Source organism: Cloeon dipterum, chromosome 2 (genome assembly GCF_949628265.1).
Source record: "Cloeon dipterum chromosome 2, ieCloDipt1.1, whole genome shotgun sequence".
NCBI classification, from domain to species: Eukaryota; Metazoa; Arthropoda; class Insecta; order Ephemeroptera; family Baetidae; genus Cloeon; species Cloeon dipterum.
The window spans coordinates 29,217,339-29,228,974 of NC_088787.1; the positions used below are offsets into that span (position 1 = coordinate 29,217,339).

Here is an 11,636-nt window from a genome sequence, read left to right on the forward strand (position 1 = left end):
GCGACAAGTTGACGAGAGCGAGGCACGCCCCTTCGAACAATCAACACAAGAACACAACAGCACCTTTTGACTAGCTCTCGCCTTGTCCATTTGACTAAAAATTACCACCTCATAGCGGTTCGAGGACGAGCACTTTGCATTTAACCGCGGGTGTAACTCATCATTCCTCGAACAATATGATGGAAGCCAATAATATTCTTCGTCAGGGCTCTTGGGCTGCAAACATCGAAACAGTGATGTGGTTCGAGTTTTTGCTAGACCCAAAATCATTGAAAGAGCACTTGGAAAAAGCAAGACCAGGTTTCGTTTCATGCGACTAACACTAGAAAAAAAGTCTCATAGTATTTTTCCGAATGTCCAGATCCAACACCAACTGAGTTGATCGTGAAATTGATGGACAAAATAACATCGGAAACAGCTGCAGCGGAAAAGGCGCCACCCACTCCAGCCTACGAAAACCTCGACGACAAGCCAGTGGACACTCCCAAGCCTAATAACTCTGCAACTAAAAAGAAATTGGCGCTAAAGGTCATGTGTTTGAAAATAGCTGCTTTCCTTAAGTGGAATTTGGATATTATTGAGCAGAAAATGTATGGTTTTTCATTTCTTAGCTAGATTGTTAAGTAACTAAAAATGATGTTAACAGTCCACTAGAAACGCAACACACATTGCTCCAAGACCTGCTAATCATCAGCAGGGAGCAAAAAGAGCTGTCTGAGTGTGCGAACGAAATCAATCTGCAGTCTTGCAGTCCGCAGGAGTTGTTCTCAGTGTTGCTGTATCACCGATGGGTACTTCGAGCGGTTTCAAGAGCCAGAATGTCTGCAAAACAACCGCGTTCTTTCTCTTCCCTAAGGTGCTTGCTTGAAAACAACATCTTTTGTTGTTTTGAATGTAAAAAATCAATTTTGTTTCAGTGCAATGACAGCTATGAAACTAGAAGATCGGCTGGTAACCATTGAGCAGCAAGTGCCGCAATCAATTGCAATTCTGAAACAAATAAGCACAACTCAGGACGTGTCTCTCAATGTCCCTGTTTATGAAACGTTTGAGCCACTTACCGAGGACAATGAAGACCTTAATCAGCAATGGGACACCTGCTTGAAAGCCTCTGAGCAGGAAGTGCATTGTCAGGTGAAAATTCGCTGGGTGCACAGCAAATTGCTAAAAACTCATAACTCATTTGTATTAATTTGTCTAGATCCACTTTGATCTGGCTGCTTTCTACTTCTCAAGGGAACAGTACAAAGAAGCAAGGGAGCACATTTGGAAGGCGGCACAGATAAACGCAAAGCTGCCCAAGGTGAAGGTATACTGCGATATCCATGAGCAGACCTTACAGGGCTATTGCAGAGCACTCGGCATCAGTAAACAGGAGGAGCAAGACCTATTTGTCCAATTTCTCACCTGCAAGTCAAATCACTTCACTGTGAGTCTCAATAGAACTAATATTTCTGCGTTATAAACTTTCTCCTCAAAAAAAGGGTTCAGCAATACAGCAGAAAATTGTCTTTTTTTGAAGAGTCTAATATCTAACAAATAATATTATTTTAAATACAATAATAAAATAAATTATTAGCACCTCTTGTGCTTCTGCCTTCAATTTAAAAGATCTATAATTAATGTTATCACCAAAGAACTTGCAATGTTTAATATCTGTTCAAATTAATCTCTATTTTGATAATTGTATTTTCAGGGCATTGTTAATATCCTCCAAAGAGACAACATTACGAGGGAAATTCCCATCAACTACAGGGATGACCTTGAACTGGAAATCCAGGCTGCTTCAAGTAGTGGTGATTTCTTTGTAGCGAGAGACTTGCTTCTGCATGTACACATTTTGAACGCAGTACGAAGAGCTCTGGATTCTAAAGCAAGCACTATCAGCATCGCCACAAAACTGAAGCAGAGCAACAACAAAGGCAACGACAAGCTGATCTCAGTAAGATAACTCATTCATTTCAGAACGCATGTTTAATCGTTTAAATCTGCTTCCAGGCATTGAAAGCAGTATTGCCACACTGTGATGAAAAATTGAAAACAAACCTCCGCATGTTCCTCTTGGACCTTTTTGAGGCCGGAGTTCCAAAATTGAATCAGTCAATTTTGTCAATTCCAGAGTTGAGCGAAATATTTTCTGAGCAACAAATTCAGCACTACAAAAACAAGCTACAGAAAAAGGCGCACAACCTGAGCCCGTGCTGGCACAACATGCCGGACACAATAAGTAATTTTAATAGGAGGAAATTGCATGGTCAGTAATTTATTTGCATTTCATGAAATAATTGTAAATTCTTACATTTCGGCAATTGCTTCGTTTTTATGTATATTATATGTGTTATTTTCCCCCTTTTCATTGATAATTTTTCAGGAAATCCAAAACTTCAAAAAGGTATGCTTGAGCAAAAACTGATCCAAAGCACGGAACCAAGTGAAATCAAGAATTTGATTAAGTCTCTGAATGCCGGTGGGCCAATGAAAGCGCCTTCAAAGCTGAACTCAAAGGTGCTCATTGAAAAATAATAAAAAAAATAAATTACTAAATAACTTTTTTGAAGTGGGAACTGCCTATTCCGGTTCATTCTGCCGTGATGGGATTGCAAAAAGGCGTGCTGCAAGACTTGATTTTTATCCTTCTGGCAAAATCCAGAGATCTCTCTCTGTCAGGAGATTTTGAGAGAGCCCGCAAATTGCTTAAAGCCGTAGAGGAAGAGTTACGCACCCTCTCTGGGAACTCCAAACTCGGCAAACTGGTAAACTGGGAGTTGCTCCTCGTCTCTATCATGCAGTTCTTGAAATCCTGGCCTGTTCTTCCTCCATCGGCCGAGCCAATTGACATGAAAAATAAAGGTGCTTAAATCTTGGGATAGTGCAGGGACAGTTAATAACTTTGTTTTTGCAGAAAACCAAGAACTTGCCTCGCAATGCAAAGGGTGTTTGAGTAGCCTGAAGATTGGGGAGTCAATGATCCCACGCTCAGAAGTGTTGGAGCACTGCGCTCTCGCACTTCTGAACCTTGGAGAATGGGAATATCTGAGCAACATTGACAAACGCTTCCTCTACTTTGAAATGCCAGGCGCCTTTTCGTATGCCTGCTTGGAAATTACGAATCACAGAAGCATGAAGAAAATTTCCACAAAAGACGCTTGGGAGCAGAGTAAGATTTTTTCTGTTTGCATCACAGGTGTGACATTACTTTTTTTCCAGTTCTGACTGTGTTTAGTTCTGGAGGAGTGAAGCGGACTTCAACGGGTCAGCCAATTGGTTTGAGGGAGTCACCAGGACTGGCTGCTGTGCAGAGTAGGGCCCAGTTCCAGCAGTTCCTCTCCAGATTGAGGGAACCGACCACAATTTCAGTCGCCGTTTCCATTTTGGCTAGACTGTACAACGTGTTGAAGGATGAGCAAACCTTAGAGTTGAATGTTGAATATACGACGATTTGGCCAGCTGTTGTCACCAAGTATTGTTATTATGCAGCTTGAACAAGCAATATGTTTATTCTTCTTTTTTCAGCTCAAATGCATTTAACAGCAGAGTCGTTGGAGAAGTTTTGTCTGAACTTCTCCATCAAGCTCTTAAATACTACCCTGACAATGTCTCTTGGCTCAAGGTTCTTGGCGACATCAATTATGGTGAGTGGTTTTAATGAGCTTCTAAACCATCATTGAAGATTGAAGGAGGCAAAATTAGCATCAAATAAAACTGATAATAATAACATTGATGCGTTACACATTCTAGTGTTCTTGGTATTATCACCACCCTCATCAAAGCATTATTAAATTATAACCAATCAAGGATATCTTTGCCCCATTGCTTTTTTCATTCAACCTTCAAAATGTTTTTCATTGCATAATAAAATGAACTAATTTGAAACTTCTCAAACATTTTCAGCCAATGGATTCTTTGCCAGCGCATTGAAAAATTATTTGCAAGCATGCATTGCAGTCAGTGGATTTTTCAGCCGGGCTGTGCCAAAAAACAAAATCAACGATCAGGTTTACATTCGGATGATCAAGTGCTGCACCCAGCTTCGTTGTCACACGCAAGTATGGCATGCAGTAGTGGAGATTTCCATTTTTCCTATCAGTAAATTACAGGCTGCCGTCCTCTGTCAGTTCTTGGATGACGTTGACTACGCCACTGCCTTCAAGAGTTTGCATGAGAAAAATTGCGCAGACGCTATGGACGCTTACTACCACTGCATTTGGGATTTGACCATTGTAGAATTCTTGGTGCATCTGCACCATAAGAATAAGGAACAGGAACGAAAACAAATAGCTGTAATAATAAGTTTATTCTTACCATAATTTGGTTGTTGATGCTTACCCGAATTTTCAGATCAAGTTGGCCAGTCAAATGGAAATGAACAGTAGCAACAACGAGGGCATTAAAATGGAGGTGGCCAGAGTGAAAAAAAGCTGCTTTTTGAGAACAATGGCGCAACAGTATGTTTGCTCTTGAAAATAAAGCTAGTTTTAATACTTAATAAAACTATGTTTTTATTAACAAAATTCATCCGAACTGAACTGATTACAAAGCATTAAAACAGCATTAAGTTGAATGTTCACCTAGAGCATTGAGTGGAAAAGAAAGAGACAGTTGAGAGCTGCTTGGTTCTTTTTCTGACCGAGCAATCAGTCAGCTATCTCATAGTCCTGGTGCTGAGCGGTTGGGGCGGCAGTTGTAGCGCTGCCCACCATCAGGTGTTTATGCACCATTTCCTCCCTATTGATCAGGTGGGTGGTTTTGTTGACTAAGGTCATCAGGTCGTTGATCCTGGTGGACCAAGTATTGAGGACGTCGGTCGGGTCTTGCGAGCCAGCAAAACTGACCACGCCTGCTGGCCTATCAGTCTTGGCCTTCACAGTTCCATTCTCGACCAGACTTGACAGCACACGCTCCGTTTCCTAATGATGATTGGGATATTAATATTTAACCATTTATTTTTGGCAAGTTTGTTTCAAGAGTTTCATTTTTCAGTTACCTCAATGGTCAGATCCATGAGCTCTGCCATTCTTGTGAGCGAAATTTTTGTGTAGTACTTGGCCATAATTCTAATGTTCTGCAAATTAATATTTTCTTTTAAGATTTGTTTCAATTTGCTTGTGCACTAACTCACATGCTCAACCACCCTACTTCTCAAGTCCTTCCAGCGAGACTGGCCCTTGGGCGTGGTAGGGTCAAAGATATCAGGCGGAGCAATCAACTTGTCGCGGCTGGTTAGACCACGCTCATACTCACTGCACAAACCTTTCCAGTTGATCAGTTCTGGAGTGTTGAACAGCTTCAGAAGACCCCTGAATAAAGAGGATGAGGGTTTAATTACTTCCTAGCACGCGTGTATGACGTGTACACCTCAAACTTGGAATTACGAAAATAAAAAATAGATAACGTCACTCTTATTTTTTGACGCATGTACCATCTAACAATCAAATTAATATTACATGGGCCAGTAAAAAAAATAAAAAATCAACATATTATGTAAAATATTTTACAATAAAATCCTGTTCAGTGGAAATAATAAAAACACAGCTCTTACTGCACCACAAAGTTAGTTCATTGTTCATTCAATCATCAAACAACGTAATTTAATTAATTTTTAAATTGGCTACTCACATAGGGAATGAACAAGGAATGGAAGACTAAAAATTCAAACCAATTGAAAAAATATAATACTATGAGGCCAGCAGACCAGCGAGGCCAAAACAACCGCAGTATAGTAGGAGAGCGTGTGATTTTATTTTTATTTTTAAAATTTTCCAACTTTTTAGCCTTCTATTCCTTGCTATTAGGCTATTGGAGTATTCGGAGTTTCAATTGTAGAATCACTTAAATAATTCAATTCCCACCATATGGATTTTTCCTTTTTTAATTCCAAGCGAACAAACTGTTTAAGATTAGCTTACTTGTAGTGGGGCACATGGTCAAGCAGAGGATCCTCCAGCACTCTGTGGGTAAGGTCGGCTTGCTCATTGTCATAGGGCGCGAGTAGAAGGTACAGGACGATGCTCTGCAGTGTCAAATCTCGCTCTGCTGAGTCATCCTTTACTACTGGCGTTGTAAGGATACTCCTGAAGTGGCGGCAGGTGGCCAAGAAACTGCCTTCATGACCGTCAAGCTCAATCATCAATCTGAATAAAAACGTAAATTGAGCCTCGGGAGGGGGAAAATATGGTACTTAATAACTTACTTGTAGTATTTGAGTTTGAGCTCTTGAGTAGATTCATCATCAAAGAACTTAGGGCTGATCTTTTTGGAGATGATCTGAGTTCTGATGTAGTCTTTCTTGGCAAGGCACAACCTCATCTGCTCCAAGATCAACTCGACCTATCACACAAGACTTTAATCATCATAGCAAATAGAAACGTTTTGAGGAGCAAACCTTTTCCTTCTTTTCCATCGAACCATATGTTTCCACCTGCAGCTCTTGGATGATGTCCGCAGCTTTGGAAATCTCGCCCTCGTCCTCTCTCATTCTCGCAAGCTTGTGCGTAAGCCTAGCCCTTTCAACCTCAACGTAGATCTGAAGGAGCAAGGGTTCATCATATATGGTAGGTAAAAATAAGAATAAAATCACCTTTCCCTCGGTGACAGTGCGAAGTGTGTCAATTAGTTTGATCATTGTTGGTTTGTCTGGGGTCTTATCAACATACTCTACGCATTTTTGCACCATTTTCGCGACAGCCTGCTTCAACTGGCTTCTTCTGCGGGAAAGGACAACGACGTGCTCATTGAGCAAGTCCCAACGTCCGGCCTCAAAACACAGCTGCACAATGGCGACCAACACTCTGCTGGTTGAAACCATGTCGGAGCCCTTGGATTTGCGAAGTTAGAATACAGCAAATTATGATAAGAAATAATAATTACAGTCCGAGTCTGCTTTTCCAGACTGAGTAGGGCCTCAATGGCCTCGTTCAGTTGGCCGGATTTGGCCATCTTTTCACACTCAGGAATTTTCTCGTCACAAGTGGAGCTGTAGTCCACCTCCATCTTTAACAGCTTACCAGCATCCACCATGGTTATTTTTTATTATGCTGAAATGAAAAAGAATTACAGTCAAGTGAAGGTGTTAGAGCAATTTAAAATTCAAGATATATAACACTAGTGTGAACTGCGTACTGCCGGCTATTGAAAGCCGCAACATTTTGTAAGATTTTATATTAAATTCCTCCTGGTGATTGAATTTAATTTAAACAGTTATTTACTCATCTATAATTACTTACCAGCCAATACACAAAAAAAGCTCAGGAGAGCTACAACTCTTCTAATTTGTAAATTTTTGGCAGCGAGTTTAGCTTGTTGATGAATACTGCTTGGTCATATGCGTTTGGCAAACGCCAAGGAGTTGATTGGCCGGCGAAGTCACCAAAGAAGTTTTTCCATAGCATTGTTGTTGTTATTGGTCTCGCCCCCTCACCTCGACCAATCACGACAGCTGAAAGCACACATGCGTGCGCATGCACCATCCATTAAAGTTTGCCTCTTTCCCTCCTTGGAGCAAGCTGCCTTGTGGTCTCTTTAGCGACATTTCTGTCAGTGGTTACAACCAGCTTCAGAAAATGGTAAATATCTGGATAATCAGTCTATATTTATTCTTAATGTAACATTAAAATCACTTACTGACATCCCTGTTTGTCTTTCCTACCGTGCATCGTGGTCCTAATTTCCAATTTGGTTCCTTTTTCTTTGTAAACAAACACCTATTGCATGCCGGGCATCCTCACAAGAAGCATGTTACTTTTGTGACTTAAACACTCATTCATTATTTTTATTTATTTCAGTCGTTGGTCATTCCCGAGAAGTTTCAACACATTTTGCGTGTTGTCGGTACCAACATCGACGGCAAGCGAAAGGTGCAGTTCGCTCTGACTGCGATCAAGGGTGTTGGTCGCCGTTATGCCAATATTGTCCTGAAGAAGGCCGATATTGACCTGAACAAGAGGGCTGGCGAGTGCTCTGAAGAAGAGGTCGAAAAGATCATCACTATCATGAGCAACCCGCGTCAATACAAGATCCCAGACTGGTTCTTGAACAGACAAAAGGACATTCAGGACGGCAAATATTCACAGGTATAATTATATGTGTACATACAGAATAATTATTTATTATAATGGTCGCGACTCAATGAGCCCCCACTCACATTTTGTGACTCAATTTGTGGCCAAAATATGTTTTAAAAGTTTGTCTTAGCATGAACGAAATTTTGGCAATGGGGGTTGATGCTAACTTGGTCACCACCATAAATAAATTTAAGGGTATATAATGTTTTATAGCACGGGTCATTTTCTCAAGAGGAGTGATGATTTTAATTAATGTTTTTATAATGCCATCTTCTTACTGGGATAACATGTTTTTGTTGTTTCTATATGCGAGATGGAATATTGATATTGCATCTTATCCTCCCAGCTGGTGCAAATTATCACCCTCTGGGCTGGAAAGGATGCTTACAATCTTTAATGAATAATTTATTCGTGTATTTTCTGACAACTTAAATTGTTATCAAATGATTGTAACTAAAACTTTGTGAATTTCATTTTCGCAGCTCATTTCCAGCAGTCTTGACAGTAAAATGCGTGACGATCTTGAGAGGCTTAAGAAAATCCGTGCCCACAGAGGCATGCGTCACTATTGGGGGTAAGTTTTATGATAAAAATAAAAAAAAGAGTGAAATTATCATACTTGTTAATAGCCTGCGCGTGAGAGGTCAGCACACCAAGACCACTGGCCGCAGAGGAAGAACTGTCGGTGTCTCCAAGAAGAAGTAAATTTAAATGTTTCATTGAAAATAAAATCCTTTTCAAGGAAATCATTTTTAATTTTCCTCATAATTGCATTATCTTCCTGAATTATTTTAATCGGTTGCTGTAATGTTTCTGAGCAGTTATTCGCGAGATTGGAGGTCGATTGGACGCGATTTTTCAGCGTAGAAATTTTTAGGTGGCAGTTATATTTGCTTAAAGTACTTGTTAATAGATGGTGAAATTCCAAATTTGAAGCTCGGGAATGGGGGCGTTCCCTATTTTTTCGGTATCTCAAAAATACCCGAAAAACGAATTGTGTTAATGAATTGTAAACTGCAACTCTTGACTGCATTGAGGTATCACCTTGAAATTTTCACTGCCCAACCTAGTTTTTGATCCTGAACAACTTTTGCATTTACAAAAAATTCGCAGGTCGAAGGTCAAGGTCACCTTTTGCGACCTTTTTTTGAAAATTCAAAATTAAGGGATGATAGCCCCCTACGATTTTTTTGGGGTTCAGGGCTGAAATGTAGCCCGTAAAATTCTACACAAGTACACCAAGTTTCATAGGTGCAATCGCGATACTTTTGCTGCAATTCGAATTTGAAGTTTGAAAACCTGCTCGAGGCCGGTTGACCGCGCGTGCACTCAGAGCAGCGAGTTCGCCTCTCGTTCTTCAAGTTGATTTTTTTCGCATTTCACTTGCTTAGAAACACCAATGGGGCCTAGGGTAGACCAAGGAAGGTCGAAATCGACCTTCAGGGTCTGTCCCTGACGTGACCCTGAGATCCGAAATATCGAAAATTTCCAATTTCATCGAACTTGGTGTCCTTTAATAGGTTTTCACCGGTGTACAGCTCAAATATGCAGCCAAAACTGCCGAATAACAATCCTGAAACCGGTTCTTGAAATAATTGTGGTAGCCATTCATCCAGACGTGATGTGTGAAATGGTCGAAATTTTGAAATTTTTAATATATGAAAAGATTCTTCTGTTTTGTACACACGAAATTTATATTGAGTTTTAAAAAACCGATCGTTTTTTTTACAAAGTTAACAAATTTATTTAGAGCAATAACAAATAAATTACATCTTTAAAATTTTTACTTAAAAATGTAAGGAAACAAATTTTTTTAGTTTTTAAAAGTAGATTATTTGTTATTGCATTTAATAACCTTTTTTCATAGTAGTAAGCATATAAGATCCTTTATTATCAGCACATATTATACTTCATATGTGCAAATAAGAAGTATCTTTTCATAATTAAAAATTTCAAAATTTTGACCATTTCACACATCACGTCTGGATGAATGGCTACCACAATTATTTCAAGAACCGGTTTCAGGATTGTTATTCGGCAGTTTTGGCTGCATATTTGAGCTGTACACCGGTGAAAACCTATTAAAGGACACCAAGTTCGATGAAATTGGAAATTTTCGATATTTCGGATCTCAGGGTCACGTCAGGGACAGACCCTGAAGGTCGATTTCGACCTTCCTTGGTCTACCCTAGGCCCCATTGGTGTTTCTAAGCAAGTGAAATGCGAAAAAAATCAACTTGAAGAACGAGAGGCGAACTCGCTGCTCTGAGTGCACGCGCGGTCAACCGGCCTCGAGCAGGTTTTCAAACTTCAAATTCGAATTGCAGCAAAAGTATCGCGATTGCACCTATGAAACTTGGTGTACTTGTGTAGAATTTTACGGGCTACATTTCAGCCCTGAACCCCAAAAAAATCGTAGGGGGCTATCATCCCTTAATTTTGAATTTTCAAAAAAAGGTCGCAAAAGGTGACCTTGACCTTCGACCTGCGAATTTTTTGTAAATGCAAAAGTTGTTCAGGATCAAAAACTAGGTTGGGCAGTGAAAATTTCAAGGTGATACCTCAATGCAGTCAAGAGTTGCAGTATACAATTCATTAACACAATTCGTTTTTCGGGTATTTTTGAGATACCGAAAAAATAGGGAACGCCCCCATTCCCGAGCTTCAAATTTGGAATTTCACCATCTATTAACAAGTACTTTAAGCAAATATAACTGCCACCTAAAAATTTCTACGCTGAAAAATCGCGTCCAATCGACCTCCAATCTCGCGAATAACTGCTCTTCTACTTTTTACGGCTTTCTTGGAGACTGTTTGAAATCAGGGTGGTTGGTAGGAATGTATGAGTCAAGCAACTGACAATTTTTTTTTTTAAATGAATAACCATCTCTATTGCGCACTCAATCTTATTTCCTGTCAGATTTGAGAGAAAAGTAATATTAAGTGACGCGCTCTATATTTTGTCTAATTTCGCTAGACCAAGGGCTACAGCATTATTGCTTTCAAACTAAATAAAATACTTTTATTGACGCAACGCTTTTATTTCGGGGTTGTATAATCTTACCTCCCAGGTTTTTACCAGTTAATTGTTACTAATAACATGCAAGCGATGATTTTTCATAACTTCATAATGCTCATTGGCAGCATTTTTTAATTAGTGCTTAACGGCCCGAAGAGCCCGATGCCACTTTTTATTCCAGCACTGCAATATCAATATATTTTCAACTCCTTGACTGGCGCCTGACACGGCTTGGCAAAATTTACGCCGTATGAAATTTACTGCGGCTGACCACGACCCAATGCAAAATAAGCCAGCAAGCGCGATGCAGCGCGGCTGGCTGATTGTTAGACCTCTCAATCAATGTACATACATATATTATTATTTCAAGTTACTAAAATCCTCTTATCAGAAAATGAGAGGGTTTAAGGGAAATTCCACAGCCTGAACTATTCAGCTATATAGCTGGCTATAGCCAAGCCGCAGGAATAGCCACTACGACAAACGCGATCGCGTAAATAGAAAAATATGCGCACGCAAAGTATTGAAAAATTCAGTGCAGTTGAGTTGAGGGATAT

General features: G+C 40.0%; 4 protein-coding genes across 5 annotated transcripts in view; 3 read left to right on the forward strand and 1 right to left on the reverse strand.

Moving 5' to 3' along the window:
* The window catches only part of zda (zonda), a 117,536-nt gene that overhangs the window by 42,256 nt on the left and 63,644 nt on the right, over positions 1–11,636 (forward strand). The gene's annotated exons all lie outside the window — the stretch shown is intronic.
* IntS8 (integrator complex subunit 8) lies at positions 41–4,491 on the forward strand. 2 transcript variants are annotated; one of them, XM_065479211.1, is made up of 15 exons: positions 41–300; positions 362–590; positions 647–856; positions 918–1,134; positions 1,202–1,429; positions 1,697–1,942; positions 1,999–2,254; positions 2,372–2,505; positions 2,559–2,850; positions 2,903–3,157; positions 3,208–3,460; positions 3,514–3,632; positions 3,892–4,046; positions 4,098–4,280; positions 4,339–4,491. In XM_065479211.1, the coding sequence occupies exons 1-15, from the start codon at positions 177–179 to the stop codon at positions 4,459–4,461; spliced, it is 3,024 nt and encodes a 1,007-aa protein (XP_065335283.1). In that variant the 5' UTR covers positions 41–176; the 3' UTR covers positions 4,462–4,491. The 2 variants fall into 2 exon arrangements, with proteins under 2 accessions (XP_065335283.1, XP_065335284.1); XM_065479212.1 differs by having other exon boundaries at positions 1,999–2,227.
* Positions 4,474–7,372, reverse strand: Rpn5 (regulatory particle non-ATPase 5). The gene is made up of 9 exons (XM_065479222.1): positions 7,224–7,372; positions 6,868–7,034; positions 6,578–6,814; positions 6,383–6,523; positions 6,191–6,327; positions 5,907–6,131; positions 5,120–5,297; positions 4,985–5,062; positions 4,474–4,907 (listed from the first exon to the last, which is right to left on the reverse strand). Exons 2-9 carry the CDS (start codon positions 7,015–7,017, stop codon positions 4,635–4,637), a joined length of 1,419 nt encoding a protein of 472 aa, XP_065335294.1. The 5' UTR covers positions 7,018–7,034; positions 7,224–7,372; the 3' UTR covers positions 4,474–4,634.
* On the forward strand, positions 7,413–8,806 carry RpS18 (ribosomal protein S18). Its single transcript, XM_065479236.1, has 4 exons — positions 7,413–7,562; positions 7,782–8,069; positions 8,543–8,634; positions 8,690–8,806. The coding sequence occupies exons 1-4, from the start codon at positions 7,458–7,460 to the stop codon at positions 8,763–8,765; spliced, it is 561 nt and encodes a 186-aa protein (XP_065335308.1). The 5' UTR covers positions 7,413–7,457; the 3' UTR covers positions 8,766–8,806.